Here is a 19,744-nt window from a genome sequence, read left to right as displayed (position 1 = left end):
TGTTGCAGTGCGTGTTTGAGAAATTGAGATGCTAGAAAGCACTGCAAGACTCCAACGTTAGATGGCAGTAATTCAATGTCCCTTTAACAGTTTAATATCTGACAAAAAACTAAATGAAAATTTTAAATTTATTGTTTCTATGAATTTCTATCGTACTATATTTCCACACAATGCTAAATCCTACAGACTCTCCTTGTTGAAAGTCCATTTTGTGTACCCATCAGAGATTCAGTCTTACAGTAGATAAAAATGCATAGAAAGTGCAGGATCCTGTTGTGGTCTCTGTGTGCAGCTTCAAAACAGGAAAGTTTTCAATTATCTCACTGTATGCTTATTCCAGCCTGTCTTTGGAGAATGCTCTTTGTGCAAAAACTGGCCCAGCCACAATGTCCCCAATGTTCCAAGCCTGTCAGTATTTCATGAGAAAACCAACTGTGACATGCAAGGATGAAGAGTGGACTTAACTCCACAGTGCAGTATGTCCCAATGAGTTAATTTAATGTTGTGGAAACAAAAGTGGAAAGCCGCTATGATGAGTCAGGAATTTTGGCTGCAGCAGTTGTTCGTTTAGCATGTAGCTGAACAGCTTGTGTTTCAAGAGAAACATTGAATCTTTTTTTTTTTTTTTTTTTTTCTAATTTGTTATTAAGAATTATCAGTTTTTTTTGTGGGGGACAATTTCCACTTCAGTGTTTGTATTTCTTATAGCATAGTTTTATCTGTAGTGGTTTGCCTTAAATCTTCTTTTTATCCTCTGTAGACCTTCCTTCCTCACATTGAAAACATTCCCCCAAACTTCCTTGTTGACTTCCAAGTCCCTGTCAGTAGTGACTGCCTCATTCTACTCTCTGCCTCATTTCCCTCTTTCCAATTCATTTGCTACCTTTCAGACTCTCTACTAAAAAATCCCCCTCTTCTCCCCTTGCTGCACCTCCCCCAGCTCAGTTTACACGGGGAGCTCACAGAAGCTCACTTCTAGAGTTAGAGGGCTCTTCTGACTTTCTTTGAGAAACAGAGGCGAGAAACAGGCTGACAGGAGTGGTCACCAGACTGGTGTGGAAGCCTGAGTGACTGGTTGAACGTTTCCCACATGAGAGAATGCTGTCAGGACTGGCTCTTCTGCTGCTCGTCTGCCTCCACATGCGTGTGCAGGGGAAGCTGCGGTCACAGGTAGGATCACCTCTGCTTGGAACCTGGGGGATAGTGGGGATTCCAAATGATAATGAATCTCTGAACAAGTCTTTTCATGTGATAAGCTTTTCCGTTTGAGTCTCTTAACAGTGAAGTTTTGACATTTGTGGGGTCACATACAAAATTCAAGAAAAATTTTCCCTGTCTCTATAATTCAGTGATTACAGTTAGTCTTATGGAAACACCTACTGAAAGACCATGGATGTAACAGCCAGTGAGCCTCCTTTCCAACCCATTTCTTGTGGTTGTAAGCAGTTATGGGCAGTGTCACTCAGTAACTTGGAGTGTTGGTGCAGCTCTGTGATCCTGTGGTCCATCTGCTGAGTGGAAGTATTTACAGTATTGCTGTTTTCACTGTGGCTTTGCTTGCTCTCTGAGCTGTTTATTTTTCCACAGCACACTGGTCGGCATGCTTGTGGGATTATATTTCTCATCTATTGCGAGACTTGGAGACTCGAGCCTGTCCTGGGACTATAAAGATGTACTTGGAACTCTATTAGGGATACACTGAGAGTCTGAATTAGGTGGTTAGTGTTTTTGGCTCAGCTGGGATTCAGATGACTAGTGTTTGCTGAAGATTAATGACACTGATGTGAGGTGGGTGAGGTTAATCATATAAACCGGCATATGAAGTGCCAAGTCTTGAAGATGTCTGTCCTAGCTTTATAGGACTTTAAATTACATGCCCTACAAATTTAGATAAATAATGAAACCAATACACATAATATAAAAAAACACATAAAAAAGAAAAAAAATGGATAAGAATTCCTTTTCTTTGTTGAGTAAATACTTTTGCCCTGATTTCTGTGATATTTTATATCCTTAACAGACAACTGTAGCTCTGTATTTAGATTTTTTATCTTGAATTATTCTTGGGTTTTGATTTAATCATTAAGCCGATTTTATTTTATTTTATTTTATTTTATTTTATTTTATTTTATTTTATTTTATTTTATTTTATTTTATTTTATTTTAGAGGGAGCCTCCAGGACCCCTGATGGAATATTGGGGCTAATACAGAAGCTGGATAGAGCAACAGTCAGTACAGCCCCTGCCGTTACTTTGCTCCCTATGGGAATCAAACTCACCACCTTGCGGTGCCGAGGCCCGGCAGAGTCTGTTGTGTCAGTCTGCTCTCAAAGCGGTTCATCCAAATCAGAGCAGTGATGTCAGGAGAAACCCTTAACGTTTTAATGGTTGAAGATTCACCACACTCCAAGCTATTTCTGCTGTTTTACAAGCATGGGAGCCTTTAACGAACACGCTGTGGCATTTGCTTGGGGCTCTGAGGGCAGTTTGTGGGGTGGATGAGGCCTCTTTTTACTGTTGGGATCAAAGGTCTTGCCACTTTGCCGACATCTCTTACAAAGCTGCAAATGCCTGTGCTTGTATCTTTAAGGACAACATGCAGATGACAGCTAAGCAAACCCAATTTTGATTTGGTCATATTTTTTTCATAACCTTGAATAAATAAATGTTAAATAAAAAAAATAAATAAATGAGTTAATATCTTATTTACAACTTTTAAAAGCTATTCAGATTTAACTGCTGCTAGTCATGGCCTTTTTGTCCTCTTGGTTTGGTTTAACATCATTAGGTTTAAACAATGATTAATTTGGAAACTGAAAGCCTATTTATTGCTATCCAAATACCAAAAGTTGGGTTTGGATTTGTGTTTATAAACCGTAGCCAGTCTTCTAGTTGTTGTTTCCATCATACCACAGCCGCAAGTGAAATCTCAAGGAAGGATGTGTGCGTTTTGAACTATTGATAAAGTCCCATGCTTCATGTTCTTTACATAGAATAAAGCTATGATCGTTAAATTTGGAATTACATCTACTGAAATATTGTGTTTATCTTCATCATCATTACATGTTTATCAGTTTTATAAGTCTGAGTCCAATTCATAAACTTAGTTTAAGGACTAACTCAATTGTGTTTAGAAAATTTAAACAAGCTCATGCCAGTGACATACTAGGTTGTGTTAAGAGTCATGATTACCTTTGCCTTACATCACCTTTTCATTTAATTACACTTTTTCTTCATTTGGAGTTTTCCAGTTGTTCTCTGATTCTCCTCTGTATAATCTGATAAACATTACAACATGAGACAAGTCTGAAGTGCAGCCAGGCCTGTCAGCCATACATTCTTTGTCTATGAAGTTAGGGCATTATACAGTCAGTCCTGCAGAATGAAGTCTGGCATTGTCCTCTTAAAATAACCACTTACTTCTTGAAGGTGGCATATGTTTCCAAAATTCCAATTTGAATCTTGTACGCATGTGGTACCCTCACAGTTATGCAAGTCATTCATACCATGGACTCTGACGTACTCCATACAATCACAAACAGTGACATTTGCACTTTTCTCTTACAACCATCTGGATGGTCTTCTTCTCATCTTTGGCTCATAGAACCTGATATCCTGAACCTGAAACATAAACTTGTCTGATCACAGAACACATGTCTACCACCTTTCTTACCATCCAAGAAAAATTTGTGCTATATTGATCTTGGTGGCATGCCAGTTTCTAAAGCAGTTCCCCTTGAGGATTCAAAGGTCGCATGTATCTAACATGAGTTTCCAGCCTTGACAGAGATCTTTCTTTTAGTAAGAACTGAGCAGAGTTTGGTGCAAAGTGTTTAGACACAACCCATCTTTGCTTGGTAAAATTGGTGTAAGTGGTGGATTCTCCTTTTATACCTAATCCTGAAAACCTCACCTGTCACCAATTAATATGCCCATTGTGGAATCTACCACAATTAAATTAGCTAAATACAATTAAGTTGGTAAGTGAAAACATTGAAAATCATTTATTTAGACTAGTCTGTTAAATAAAGGTTTAAACCATTTAACAAATCACAGATTTAAGTTTTTGCTGCAATAAATAAACGAATGCTCCGCTTTTCTGGAAATGGTTAAAAGAACAAAATGAAGCATAGTGGGTGTTTCAGTCACTTCATTAGTCAGGATGTCACATGGTAACTCAGTGGCAGTGTTAGTTGCACAGACACAGATGTGTTTGAAGTGCTGACTGAAGTAAAAGCAGTGTGTCCTACCCCTGCTCATTAAAACCAGTTAATGTTACACTGCATCTCAGCATGTGGGAGGCAGATGCTTGTAGCCGTGGTAACCGCAACGTGAACTGATTTTTTTAAATACTTATCTAAATCTAATCTTAAAACCTGTTATCAAGTGTAGCTCAAGGAGAATTATTGTTTCCCTGATATTTAAATGTTCTTAGATAACTTTTTGTTATAGAATGGGGCTATTCATATACATTTAAGTTGTAGATTGAAATATTCTAATTAGAGCTCTTTTTTGTCAAAATGATTGCAAGATCTCAGTAATGTCATTTCCAGTTACAGCATCACATCTTGAGGTTACTTCCACTGTAAATTCTTTGTCGTTGAAATGATGCTGTGTTCTCATCCTAGAAGCCAAGATCGGACTGTATAGCATTTCCAGATGAGCTTGAGTGTCACAGCTGAACTAATCATGATAACTTCATTGGCCATTTGCCAAAGAACTTTACAACCTCTCTATGTATAAAGAGCTGAAAAAAAAAATCCCCAACATGCGCATCAAACAGCCCCCTTTAACCTTATGCTCATAAATAGGGTTTGAAATACTGCACTTCTTCCATCCCATGATACATTTTTACTTTAGTAGTGGAAATCATTCATATCCTAGCCTTAGTTCCCAGAGTTTTACTACAAGGTTTTGTTGAATAGCATAAAAACCCTGATTATATTAAGGAACTCTGTAATTGTGGTGGTATGTAGAGAAACATGTTTTGAAGCAGTCCATGTCTCACATTATTGTTCTTTATGCTCAGCTTTTTTTTTTTTTTTTTTTTGTGGCTTGGAGAAAAGCTGACCAGGAAGCTTCCAAGACACAGGTTATAAGGTTTTGGTGGGAATCCAATGTGGATTCATGTGGATTTAGACTACAACCACCGCAACATCTCCAGACTAAGAAAACATCCTTTTATTCATAACCTCCATTTCATTCCTTTTTTTTTTCCTCAACAACATGTAGCCATGGGAGTTATTGTGGCAAGACAGTAAGGTCTGAGAGTTGTCGTTTGTAACCCAAACTGCTATCACAAAAATTCTGGGATGCAGACTGTGCCTAGGGATATGTGCAGCTGCTGTACACCGATTGTATAAATGTTTTAGACTTTACATTAAACTTTAAAGATGTAATCTTTTCAAGAGGAAAGATAGAATTTACTACTTTTTTTTTATATAAGTCTGTGAGAATTTCTACTTTGTGAGATTTTGAGACACAAAACTAAGAAAGCACAAACAGGCAGTGAGTTGAATGCCACTGATCGATGGAGGAGTCAGACTGATACTTGCTTTTTATTTAAGAAAAATGTATTGATCAGGTTTCTGTTTTGATATAATTTGTATACATGAGTCAGAACAGCTGCCCACATGTGGATGCTGCTGATGCACTGGATGCAGCATGCTAAGTGATCTGGGCATGAGCATCTGCTGATCTAGGTTACTTTTTAGCCTAAGACAGGTTGTGTCTGTCAGTCTCAGATTATTCCATCTCAGCAACCAAAACACCAGTTGACAGCAAACACATTAAACACAGACTGGTGACTTTTTCAGCTGTCTTTGTAGTTTTGAACTTCACATTTACTGTCAACATCTATCTGAATTCTGAGATATTAGAGCACTGGCACACAAAACCCTCAAAATCTGTTAATAATATACATTTCTCATCATTTTTTATTTTAATTAAAATTGTTTCATAGAGATTTAATCAAAGGTTTAAATTTTATTGCTTAGGTTCAGTCATGATGGCAGCTTCCATTCTCAGTCATTCTTAAGCTTGCTTAATCAATGTACCTCATGGTTTTCTAATCTGATTGAAATTAACACAAATGACTAAGTTTAAATTAACTTTTTAGTCAAAGTAAGAAAAAAAAAATGTATTGCTGCAGTACAACTTAATACAGTACAACTTAAAGTAATTTTGTGAGCTGTGGTGGAAATTAAAGGTGGCATGATTGAGACTATAACGTGGAAATAAAAGTCAGGAAATTGTGATTGATCAGTACTGCAGGCCTCACACCATCGCGGGCATTCGGGGAAATGACATTTCTTCTCTGGAATTCCATTTAACCCTTGCTTCCTGCTTTGAAAATAGGGGGGGGGGGGGGGGGGGCAACAAAATACTCCCTCAATGACTATACATCTTGGAAAAGATTGCTGAAGTTACAGAACTGTATTTATAAATGACCAATGTACGTACAAAAAACATTATTGACCTGTGTGACATGTGCTCTGACACCTGATACTACAGATGGCAAATACAGATGGCATAACATTATGTTATACAATATCAGAAAAGTCTGAACTTCTGCAAAAGTGACAGCGTTTAAAAACCGTCAGAATTTACAGCACCAAGAAATTTACTACTAGAGCAGGAAGTTAAAAGCCTGCATGTTGCACCTACCACTGTTCCTAATTTAAGCATGATAATAACATTTTATGTTTACATTCCTAGTGTGGAGCCACAAACCAGGCCTTCTATGTGAATAAAAGCTGTATTACTGCAAAGCAGCTGTAGCCTCATGCCAGAGCTTTTAGGAAGATGTTAAACTTCTATGTAACTCTATCTTGACATTGTGCATGTTTGCTGCTAAGCAATGACGCAAATATCTCACACTTGCCACAAACAATTATTCACTGCCTCTAAATTTTTATTGCATAGACATGTGTGCAGCTTTTACACAGATGGTAACAATTTCTGCAACTATACTCTTAACATAGGGATCATGGAGACTGTGCAAATCATCATTTTAATGTAGAAAATTGTGTTGAGCACAATATGTGACATATAAGAATAAGGTAAGTAAAGGTAAGATAAGGTAAATAATATATGTTAAAGTTCCATTCCAGCAGTTGTTAATCCCCTAAAAAGTTTATCTCTGCTATTCAAAATCATACATTTCAAAATCATATATTTGTGACAAGTTAAGCCATAATAATAATTTTGCTAGGGCATTTATGACTATGCTGTAAAAGCCCTCATCTCAAGCTGCTAGTTGCTAGTGCCAGTTTCCCCGGCCAGGCCAAGTCTGAACTGCAAGCAGCTAGCACCCACTCTTTCATTCAGGCAGCTTGCAGCTGCTTGGCTAGCTCTGTTAGCCTCTACTCATTTAATCCGTTTCTTACAGCACACACAAAAGCTGTAAAGCTCCACTCTGTAAATAGTTGGTTACTTCAGTCTTCTTATTGGTCTAAAATACTGTTTTTGTTTTTAAAAAAAAAATCAGGGCTAAACGTGACCAAATTGTTGAATGTCCTGCAAGCCTTGAAGGGAAGGAAAGAAACGACTGATCTACTTTCACCAGCCATCTTATTAGATACACCTGTTGAGTTGCTTGTTAACCAAAATAGCAGCCAATCACATGGCAGCATCTCAGTACATTTAGTCATATCGACATGGTCAAGACGACTTGTTCAAACTGAGCATCAGAATGAGGAAGAAAGAGGATTTACCTGACTTTGAACATGGCATGGTTGTTAGTCTGAGTATTTTAGAAACTGCTGATTTACTGGGATTTTCACACACAACCAGGGTTCACAGAGAATGATCTGAAAACGAGAAAATATCCAGCCTCAAAGCGTTGTTGATTGCAGAGGTCAGAGAAGAATGGGCAGACTGGTTGGAGATTATGGAAAGTCAACAGGAGCTCCAATAAGCACTAGTTCCAACCAAGGTATGTAGAATAGCATCTCTGAACACACAACATGTCCCACCTTGAAGCAGCTAGGCTACAGCAGCTGAAGACCACACTGGGTGCCTCCTGTCAGCTAAGAACAGGAGACTGAAGCTACAATTCTCCTGCAGCATTCAGATGATAAGGTCAGAGTTAGGTGGAAACAACATGAAAACATGGATCCATCTTGCCTTGTATTAACAGTTCAGGCTGGTGCTGGTTTAAGAGAGTGGGGGAAATTTTCTTGTGACACTTTTGGTCCCTTTGTACCAGTTGAGCATGGTTTAACCACCACAGCCTGAGTGTTGTTGCTGACCATGTCCATCCCTTTATGCCCACAGTGTAGCATCTTCTTATGACTACTTCCAGCAGGATAATGCACCATGTCACAAAACTCAGATTGTCTCCAACTGTTTTTTTTTTATTTTTTAACATTTTTTTTATGAGCATGACATTTAGTTCACTGTACTCCAATGGCCTCCACAGTCACCAGATCTCAATCCAGTAGAGCAGCTCTGGGATTTGGTAGAACGGGAGATTCTCATCATGGATGTGCAGCTGACAAACCTACAGCAACTGTGTGATTCTTTCATGTCAATATGGAGCTAAATCTCTGAGGAATGTTTCCAACATCTTGTTGAATCTATTACACAAACATTTATGGTGGTTTTCAAGGTAAAAGGGGGTTTAAACTGGTACTAACAAGGAGTACTTGATAGAGTCATCTAATTTACTTGAATCTTTTTAAAATAAGAAAAAATGATCTCAGCATTTCTGTATAACAATGAAAATGAGTCCATAGAACCTAGAGTGATCGGTTCATTTGACAAATAAATAACCATAACACTAAGCACCAAAGTTTAGGCTGCCAATGTCTCAAACCTTCTTTTTCAGTTTTTTATTACACTGTGTGGAAACTTTTCCATCACTGAACTACAGGCAGTTGAAGTTAAACTTGTACTTCAATATGAAATAGACTAAACCTCTACCCTCACAGTGACTTTGTCTTATTGTTAATGTCTTGTTGTGTTTTCTGGGAAGAGAAGAACTCTCCAGTGAGGAGTGCCTTTGGCTCAAATGTGTGTGAGTTAAGCTTTATACTGAAACTCTGAGTTTAACTCATCCGCGTTGTGTGGGAAAATACCATCAGGATTTACTGTAACACGAAGTTGTTTTCAAGGTTCACAACTTGACTGGGAGACGACTCCTCCATCCTGACACATGTAACCATTTCCAGATGAAGGTGTGCTGTTGTGACATGATAAAAATCCTGTTTTATTTCCACTGAAAACAGGGCGGTTTTGCTCACCACATGACACAAGCCACCCACAGAGAGAGGGTGAAAAAAAGAAGCATGGTTGTGGTCTCAGTTTGAAGAAACGAAGCTGCCTCTTCAGCCACACTTAGATTGAACTGTGCAGGGAAGAGCCAGCAGTGTTCTGAGCATAGCTGTAGTTGCATGCGCTCATGTGTCCTGACACAAGCAGCACCTCATTTTGATGGGTTCACAGTTACGGTCACATTTGTCGGAGACAGCCTGGAGGGTAGATGTGACAATCTGTGAGATTATTTAGGACCAGATTACAGTCTTTGTGCATTCTACAGCATGTTTCTCTAGGGCTGTCTTCAAAGTTTAGAGGTTTTAATGATGCAGCTGCCCAAACCACTAGAAATCCAAAAACCATTTAACTTTCTAATACTTGCAGCACAGTTAGAATAAAATCTCTTGGCTCTTCTTTTCTCAGAGAAACGAAGATCCTATGTTTTTGTATGCTAAGTCACAAGATTTTACTTTCATATTTTTGATTTTGGTTCAAAGCTCCACTTCCTTGTCTCTACTTGTACATTAACATCTTTTGATTAAAACATCAAAATTTCCATATTTGGATGGCAAACAGCTATTTGTGCTGTTTTTGGATGAAGGCAGTTATGGTGAAAGTGGATACACAGAAGAGGATCCAATCATTCAAAGTCATGTTAACAGTCAGTCCTCGTTGATTGCCCTTTTATTTGTCTTTAATTGTAGATGTACAGTAAAACTTACAAAGAGGCTTTGCTGCTTCATAGTTGCTCAAATGTAAACTAAGATCATGAGTGGTAGCAGAGTTTCCCTCTGTGTTATTGTGTTATGTTTTGTGGCTGTGATCCCGGCTTCATCCGGCTCCAAGCTGCGCTGCAGCTTAATTCAACTCTGACCTCTGAAGGGTTCAGCAGCTTTATTTATTTATTTAATTTTTCTCAGCCCTCTTAGCTTGCTTTTCTCTTCTTCCATCACTTACCATTCCTGCGTAGAAGCAGCCACTTCATGTTTGTTTTGGCTCAGGGTGTGTTTTGGCCATGAACAGAGTGAGCTGCTATGGGTGGGATAGAGCCAGACTAGCCTCGTCAGCTTACTCTAACTGGCTGAGTCCACCTTTTCTGCCTCCACCTCTTCTTTTTCCCTCTCTTCATCCCTTTACTATATCTTTCTCCACCTGTATATCCCCTTAATGCTGTGCATCTGTCCTGTCACAGGCCTGCAGCAATGGATTTATGGCTGCTTGAGAGCTGCAAAATCCGTTGAGATGGACAGATTTTTAATGACTTATTATGCACTTCCTATGAATTTGTTTAAGCAATTTGTCTTTACACTTATGTTTGGCACCTTATGACCACATGGAAAGGTCAACATTTAGGCATTAGTCAATGTTATTGAAGAAGTTATGGATTAAAATATTCATTATTTTCTTATTGATGTTGGTATCCCTCGTTCCAGATTAGCTCTGAAGGAAGCATGCTTGTGTTATAACAGGGTTATAGGGATATGTCAGCTGCAATTAGCAGACCTCAATGGAAGGCAGGTGAGAGTAAATGTGCTCTATTTTAGACTTACCTTAGCGCTGCAGTGGCTTTTAGCGCGCTGTGTTTGAGTGCATGGTAGCACGTTGCAACTAGTTTTGGCTCCTGGACCACCTGTTTGCACGGTGCGCAGCTTTTACTGCTGGTTTGAGTAATTTATGGACTGCTGATGTTAACTGTTCTATTTTTACTGTGTCCAGATTTCCTGTAATTTATTACCACTAATGTGACACAGAAAATGTACACCCTAGAGAAATAGGAAGGAAAATCTGGGCTCATTTCAAAGGCAGTCACACCAAAATGTTGCCTTCTGGAAAGTAATAAGATCCCAGTAAATTAGTTCTTCTGTTGATGAACTCATTAATGTGGATTTATAGAGCTAAACATGGCTACCCTTCATGAAAATATAATCTTTTAAGTCTAATTAGTTATTTCTAGACTAGATCATGTACTTCCACAACTCCTGTAAACCCTAACTTATTCTATTGAACACCCTTAGAGCATACTTTGATATTTGATCCTGAGTTTTCCCTTTGTAAAGCTCATCACTCACCCTTCCTCACTCATTGAATCCTTCTTTGTTCCACAGAGTCTAGGCTGTGATGAGTATCTTGGATCAGGGAAGGTGATGGACAAGTGTGGCGTTTGTGGAGGCGACAACACAACCTGCAGGCTTGTCTCAGGAGTGTTCAAACACAGTTTAGCCAAGATCGGCTACCACAAGATAGTGGAGATCCCAGAGGGAGCCACCAAGATCAACGTGACAGAGATGGTGAAGAGCAGAAACTACCTAGGTGGGCTGTAAAAAAAAAAAAAAAAAAAAAAAGACATTCCTTAACTGCATTGCTGAAAAAATTTTAGTAGGACACTGCTACTCACTGTGGTCTTCCTGCTCAGTACTGGTTTACTTGCTACTGTTTTATATCACTAACATACTATTTTATGTTGGTATCAGTCTCTATTCTGGTGCTACACTGCTCACCTGGAAGCTATAAGCTTCTGCTGTAGCTGCAGCTAGTGATCAGATAATAAGAAAAACACTTTCATCTGTAGGCTTGGTGGCTCTTTGGATTGTTTTCTTATTCACTCAATAAAGAGTGGTCACTGTAATGAGAATTCACTTGAGGTTGCTGACGCATTACCGCTACTTGTTGACTAGAAAAGCGCTATATATCTACAGGCCAAGTACCATTTACTATAACACTACATGAATGTATGGGTGCTTCATAATTACTACACACTCCAGATATTTAGTTAAGTGTCAATTAAATTGATGTTGGCTGGAAAGGAACACAATAATTCTGAAGTAATGGACAACGTAGGTTTGCTCTTTTTCATAAAGAACATAAAAAAAACTTTATGACACCTGTGCACACCCATTTTTTCCTTCTTTTATTCTACTCTATCCACGTACAGTTTTAAGCCAACTATAACTCCATTTCTAAAAGTTAAGATGGTGTTTAAAATGTAAATTTAAACAAAATGCAACCAATATTTAGATTATAAACCATTATTTTAATTACAAGTGAAGATATAAAGTGTATCAAATGTTGAAAGTGAAACATTTTATTTCATGAAAAGCATAAGCTCATCTTAAATTTGATGGCAGCAACATGTCTCAAAAATGTCGGGACAGGGGCCACAAAAGGGTGGAAAAGTAAGCAGCAGCTCTAAAAAGAAACAGCTAAAGGAAATTGTTTAAATTAATTTAGTTAAATGGCAACATGATTGGGAAGATCACCTGAGAAAGTTAGTCTCTGAGAACTTATGATGGGCAGAGGATCAGCAATCTGCAAAGCAAACTTTTAAATAATTTTTCTTCAATGTAACATTGTGAGCTTGCAAAATGTTTACAGACTGTTGTTAATAGAGGAATAATGCAATACATGTTGCATCCAACTCAAAATGCCCTACATACCTGATTTGATTTGAAAGGTTTTCTATTGTAAATGAAATATGTGTTTACACATTACAGAGTCCCGCCTTTGGAACTGTTGTTGATATAATCTTCACTATACTGAGAAAGAACTACCTTCAGATATACTTTGAAGGTAGGCCTATATCAAGACATGTGGTATGGGATGGTTGCACCATGTTGTGTGGAAAGGAAGAGAAGCCATTGCTTATGTTAGCAGCCATTGTTGTTTTGTTAGAAAAAAAGAGGATAGGTCTTACTTTGATTTAATTGTGCTACTAAGAGCAAGATCTACTAATTAAGTTAGCAAATGCACATGTTTAAGATTTGGCTATGAGTAGAAATAGTTTAAGATACAAAAGACAGCCTGAGAGCAGGTAGGAATACAATATGGCATCTAACAAAACAACACAATGACAAATTCACATTTTCTATTGTTTGCTTACCAGACATTCTTAGTGGGTAGAAAACCACCAAAACAAGCTTCATGTAGCAATACCTAGAGCTTACTGTAGCTAGCAGTTTCTAGCATGAAGGCACTCGTGTGCAGTCTTCTGTACACTTTCATGTTCCATATGACAAGTCTGTATAAGTTGACTAGTGAATGAAAAGCATGATTCACAAGAGTCTCCAATGGAATGAACATAATGAGCGGATTTCCTTGACTTGAGCCTACTTGGCAAATGCTAAATAATATTTGAATTCACTCACATTTAATAATTCACTGTGTACAAGTTTGTTTCAAAGATTACAGTTAACAACAGACATGATGACAGACCTGTCTCCTGGTTCAAACGAATTAGGTCTCCAGCTTGTTGTCAAGGTCTGCACCAGCCTCTTAATGACCCATTATTTGGGGCAGGTCTGTTGCAGCATGGACATATTGAAAACCTGCAGGACCCTGGCTCAAGAAGTCCAGAGTTGGTGATTTCTGCTGTGCAGCATTTAATGGTCAAAGACTCATCACCTGTGGGCGTAAACAGCCCTACCTCTGCACACACTTGGACAATTTTCCTTGATCTATGAAGTCATTTGAAAGTCCTTTGGAAAATTTATATTGTAAATTATATTTCTGCTCATGGATTGCAGACTGTGAGCAAGATAAACGAAAACATGAGCAGATTTGTAGACTGAGGTTTGGATTTACAGATTACAGATTTTTGTTTCTCTGCTGATGGAGCTGAGCTCTGCAGCAGTCCGTCAGTATGACCACCCTCATTAGACATTCAAACTCCTACACTTATTCAGTGCAATAACCACTACACACACTTTACTTCTAAGTCAATTTGGATAAAAGCTGATGAATCAGTGTCATGTAATTTAACACGCACACACACACACACACAGACACACACACACACACACACACACACACACACACACACACACACACACACACACACACACACACACACACACAATGAAGTTGTGTATCTAGTCTGCAGTTGCTGCAGCTTCACCCACACTGGCCTGATGAACAGCTGATCCCGCCCACAGTGAAAAACTACTGGAAACGAAGTGCTGGAAAGACACAGTCATACTTTGTGGTAGCAAATAATGGAAAGAACCATTTTTTCTGAATAAATCTGTATCATTTTATATAAGTTGTCAGTGACATGGCAGTACTATGATAGTGGTGTTTTAATGTCTGTTAGTTTTCTTTAGAACAGAGTATAACTTGGTGGTTTAATGTGAGAACAGTATGGTAAAACTTCAGTTGCCATTGATAGTACCACTCACATTAAATGGGAAAGTGTGTCCAGACTTGTAACTCTGAAGCCTGACAGTGTTGGAGAACGTGTCTCCTCTAACAGCTAATTTTCATGTCTCTGTGCAAATAGAGCATTTTATTTTCCACCTGGGTTCACAGTTTCGTTAGTTGCAGCCTTCCTCAAAGTTCTGCTTAAATTCCAGCCCAAAATATACATAGAAAACTTGGAATCTCCATCCACCACAAGCAGTATTGCGTTACAGATTAAATATAAGAAGAGAGCTCATAAGACGCCACCAAAGAGATTATTAAATGCTGAATATAAGAAGGGTTTTTCATTTGTTATGTTGACATGTGACAAATATAAAGCAGAGCTGGGCAGGGAGCCACTCTTTGTGAGAATTGATTACATTTAGGTGATTGAAAGGCAAATCAGAACATAGTTATTTTTTCATGAGTTGTCTAGTCTGTGGTCTGCACTGCTATCCTTAAGGTGATTCAGCCTTTCAACGGAGCCTTTAAGAAGTTGCCTTTTGCAAGGCTAACACAGTGGGACACAGTAGTTGGTTATTTTTCAAAATGACTGTTGGAATGTCAGACATTGTTTAATGAGCACCATGTCCCATCTCAGCAGTAGATTCATAGCAGGAGGGGGACGGCCCTGACATCCCCCAACTCCTCCAGAAGAAGGTGCATAAACACGCTTTCATTAGAGAAAAACCTCACCATTCTTTTTAATTAAAAACAGCAGGACCACTCAGGATGAATTCAGTAGTTAAGGTCCACATCTCAACTACACAGATGTAGAGTGTTGTACTTTAGTTCATTTGAACATTTACATTCTTTCTGCAACATTTCTTTACAGAGTCTTCATATTTGCACAAACAACAAAAAATGCACTCAAATAAGCCTGTTTTGATTTTTCAGGAAAAGAAACTGGAACATTCCTGTGTTTATAATTAACAAAAAAATCTCAGAAAATGCAGATCAAGAGGCTGCAAAATCCCACATTTCAATCACATATAGCATTTTGACTTTATTACTTTATTTTTTTCCTCAGTAGGCATCTGTTTTATGTTGTGCATGTCTAATAGTGTATTTAGTTGTCCAAACAGTCTTTTTGCAGGCTGTCTAATGTTACACTCCTAATGCTTTTCTAATGGCCTCTTGCATTCAATCTGTGAAATCAGTGAAAAACGTCTTTTAGACTTTTGGTTGCAAACCATGGAAGATTTGTCGGAACAAACAGTTTCTCACCTCAGTAAAAGACATTCCTTTGAAAGTGTGTGACAGCCCTTACTCAGCTTTAACTCATTTTGGTGACAGAGCCCACCCCCCAATAAACCAGATGTCTTTATAGGTAACCTGGTTTTACATTGAATGGTAATTATGTGAAGATTTTCCTCTTTGCTTGAGCTCAGGGTTGCAAATGGTGATTGTGTGGTTGTTCTCTCTGTCTTTTCCAGCTCTACGAAGCCGTTCAGGAAGATCCATTATTAATGGAAACTGGGCTATTGACAGGCCAGGGAAGTATGAAGGTGGGGGGACAATGTTCACCTACCGCAGGCCCAACGAGATCCGTAGCACAGCTGGGGAATCCTTCCTTGCTGAAGGGCCCACCAATGAAATCCTGGATGTTTATGTGAGTTTAAAAAATTTCTTAACATCAAAATTATTATAAGTCTTGTCACTTAATAACGTTTAAAAAAATGATATAACAGGTATAACATATTGGATGGGCAAAAATTTAAGAAAATAAACAGCTGATTATTTTAGGATTGTTTACAAAATCTCCCCCACTTTTCCTCAGATGATCTTCCAGCAGCCAAACCCTGGTGTTCATTACGAATACATTCTCCCCTCTGAGCAAAAAGTCACACCTCAAGAACCCAACCACAGACCAGAAGGTAAACTAGACCTACTCACTAGAGGAAATTACTGTTAGACCACACTTAGCACCCACTGAAGCACATTATAGATATTTGAGAGAGAATACATAGCCTTAGAGATCATACAAGCAGATACAAAAGAACTCACCCTGTCACATACCAAACTGATCGAATCATAAACTGCAGTTTTACCACAGACTGTTCACCTGAGTACCCCGCCTCTCGCCTGATTGCAGCTGGGATAGGCTCCTGCCCCTCACCAACCTTCGTTAGGTTAAGCTGTTGTAGAAAATGAAGGGATAGGTGGACAGAAAACAGTTTCACTGCTGATGGTGCATTTATTCACAAATGGGAGACCTTAAAATCCAACATCTGACTGGGGAAAAAAAAGTTAACATTATTTAGATGTTGGATTTCTTGGTCATGATATTGGTACTAGTAGTGCATTACCGGGTCACTTCTTAAGTTAAGTGAACTTTATATATCTTGATAAAAATATGCTGTTTAAAGCAAATAAGGCAAGATTTCAGCATCCTACTGCTTAAGTATGGCACATGCAGCATGATTTAAAGTTAAAGTTTGGTTGTGATAAATATGTTGTGGCTGGATAAATCTATTCTGAGCAGGGAGCCTGCCAATCCCCTGAAAATCTGAATGGCTCATATAAATTTCTATCAGCCCAACACAGGTCAAACTGTTCATACAATTACCTGTTCAACCAAAGCTTTACAGTAGTCACCATCAGTTTGTGAACTTTACCCATGTGTGACTAATCTTTTGTTTTACAGTATTTCTGTGTGTCTAAACTTTATGCATCTGTCTTAGGGAAAGTTGCGAATAGATCTGATAAAAATGAGCAGCACAGCAACGCTCAACAAAAAAACTTTAACCCAGCAGGTGGTGGGAGGTATCCACCTCATCTCCCTGACAACCAGGTACCTGCTGTACAACCACCCAGACGTGAACAGGAGTACAACTGGAAAGTAACTGGTGCAACTGAATGCAGCGCTTCTTGTGGAAAAGGTTTGATAACATTTGTTTGTGTAAAATTCATAGCTAAGAAAAATGCTAAAAGGAATGTAATATTTTTACAGCATTAGAGACAAACATACATGCTTTAGATCAATTTGTAGAATATTATGTAAAAAGAAAATATTTAAATCTTCATCTAATGTATAACTGGACAATTTACATATAGAGTCAAAACCATGATCATATATTTGCTTTTCAGGTTTTAGATATTCGGTCTTTCACTGCGTCCACCGGCTGAGCCATATCCAGGTGTCGGACAGTTTGTGTGACAGCAGCAGCCGACCAGCTCTGCAGGAGGAGGCCTGCAACCTGCAGCCCTGCCCAGCCTTGTAAGGGATCACTCTTCACACTTTTTTAATATTACTGATTAAGGCTAAAATGAAGGGACTTCCGTTTCAAAATTCAGCCAAACTTTATAAACTACAAACTTTACAAACTATATAGTGTTCTTTACATCACACTGAACTTTCAATCATTACTAGTTTTGTGTGTAAAACATAGACTTGCTGTACATAATCTCAACCTACCCCTTACACACATACAGGTCCAAGCAACAAATCACAATTAAAAGCAACTTAAAGAATCCAGCATTGCTAACATTAAGTTTTTACATGAGCAGCTGGGATATTGGAGAGTGGTCAGAGTGCAGCAAGACCTGTGGTCTGGGGATGCAGCACCGGCAGGTCCTGTGTCGCCAGGTTTATGCCAACCGCACCCTCAACGTCCACACAAGCCATTGCCGACATCTAGAGCGACCTGAAACGGCCAGTTCCTGCCAGCTGAAGATCTGCAGTGAGTGGCAGATCCGCTCCGATTGGACCGCTGTGAGTGGCAGCAGTCAGCCACAAAGTGACTGAATCACTATCATCATTTTTTGTCATTTTAAGTAAGCTTTCTTACCATGATACAGCACTTTAAAAAACCAGAAATTTTTCCTTATCATGTTTACAATTATATTACATCATCCACATCAGCAACAAAAGTTTTATTTTTTTGTTGGATATAAACCTGATCCCAAAAAGTGTGTGTGTAAAAAACTAAATGATTAGCAAATATTAGAAACCGACGTTTTATTTACAACTGATCACAGAAAGCATGTCAAATGTTGAAAGTGAGACATTTTACTAGTTCATGAAAAATATTAGGTTATCTTGAATTTGATGGCTGCAACATAAGACAGAGCCACAGCGGTGTAGCATCCCCCTTTTTCCTTTACAGCAGTTTGTAATAACCTGGGAACTGAAGACCTTTGGCAGACCCTATCTTATTCTTGTCTGATATAGTATTCTAGCTGCTCAGCAGTCCGGGGTTTTCTTTGCCATAGTTGGCATTTCAATGATGTACATTTTAGGTGGTGAAAGATCTGGACTGTAAGCAGGCCAGTTCTGCATCTCTACTCTGCTACAACAACATACTGTTGTAATGGATGTGGTATTGAGTTTGTTTCCTATGCTGTGCTGCCTGAGGGTCTGATGATCATGGATATTCAGTGCTGAATTTACAGCTTCTTGAAATCCTTTGACTATATCATGTACTGTGGATGATGAAATGTTTAGTCTTTATTAGTTGAGTAACATTTTTAATAAATTGCTCCACGATTTGTAGATGGTTATTTTTATAGGTTGTTGAATCTCTGCTAATCTTTTCTTTTGAGTTTGCTCTTTTAATTCCCAATCATCCTGACATGCTGTCAGTTAATGTGCTTTATTAAAAGATCTTCCTCCATCTACTTCTTCTTTAAGGCCACTTAATTCTCTAGCCTTTTGCTATTCTCATCTCAACTTTTCTTTAGATGTTTTGCACAACTTCAAGGTGAGCTTTTATTTTTCAAAACATAGTAAAATGTCTTACTTTAAACATTTGATATTATGGTATGAAATGCACAAATCATCATGTTTTATTTACCTTTTACAGAGTCCCAACTTTTCTGGAATTGGGATGGTATTTACATTTATGTAGTTCTCAAATTTATGTGCACTATCCAAAGCTGGAGGATATACTTTTTAAAAGTGCCGACCTGCACGGTGCAGAGTTAACCAAGTAGACTGTGTCTCCCTAGTGCTCTGTGCCATGTGGGCTGGGTCAGAGGTCAAGAGAGGTGCACTGCGTAAGCAACGTGGGCGACTTTGTTCCTGATGAGGAGTGCAACATGAATCTGCGGCCCGTTGATGTGGAGAACTGTGACATGGGAGCCTGTGCCAAGAGCTGGTTCTACACTGAGTGGGGCAACATGGTAGGAGACAGTAACTTTTATTCATTGTTAACAGCAGCGGTACTTATTGTTCACTGTAGGTCTTTTGTTGATCAAATTCATTTCATTCGTTGAACAAATAATGGTACTACAGATGCGCATCAGATAGAAAAGTGTGAGAACTAGAAATGAGCTTAAAAAGGGGAAAGTTGAATTATGATACAACAGATAA

At 38.6% G+C, this 19,744-nt stretch overlaps 1 protein-coding gene across 2 annotated transcripts in view; it reads left to right on the top strand.

Moving 5' to 3' along the window:
* Nucleotides 1-19,744, top strand: part of LOC121641058 (thrombospondin type-1 domain-containing protein 4-like) — a 45,844-nt gene that overhangs the window by 23,380 nt on the left and 2,720 nt on the right. The window contains exons 8-14 of one of the 2 annotated variants that reach the window (XM_041986939.1): nucleotides 11,364-11,568; nucleotides 15,867-16,042; nucleotides 16,211-16,307; nucleotides 17,187-17,312; nucleotides 17,521-17,650; nucleotides 17,941-18,145; nucleotides 19,381-19,554. In XM_041986939.1, the coding sequence (XP_041842873.1) occupies nucleotides 11,364-11,568; nucleotides 15,867-16,042; nucleotides 16,211-16,307; nucleotides 17,187-17,312; nucleotides 17,521-17,650; nucleotides 17,941-18,145; nucleotides 19,381-19,554 (1,113 nt within the window). Of the gene's footprint in view, nucleotides 1-11,363; nucleotides 11,569-15,866; nucleotides 16,043-16,210; nucleotides 16,308-17,183; nucleotides 17,313-17,520; nucleotides 17,651-17,940; nucleotides 18,146-19,380; nucleotides 19,555-19,744 lie in introns of both variants that reach the window. The other variant, XM_041986932.1, reaches the window with a different exon arrangement.

Source organism: Melanotaenia boesemani, chromosome 1 (assembly GCF_017639745.1).
Source record: "Melanotaenia boesemani isolate fMelBoe1 chromosome 1, fMelBoe1.pri, whole genome shotgun sequence".
Classification (NCBI taxonomy): Eukaryota; Metazoa; Chordata; class Actinopteri; order Atheriniformes; family Melanotaeniidae; genus Melanotaenia; species Melanotaenia boesemani.
Note: the sequence above shows the minus strand (reverse complement) of the source record. Positions and strands in the feature narration are given on the sequence as shown.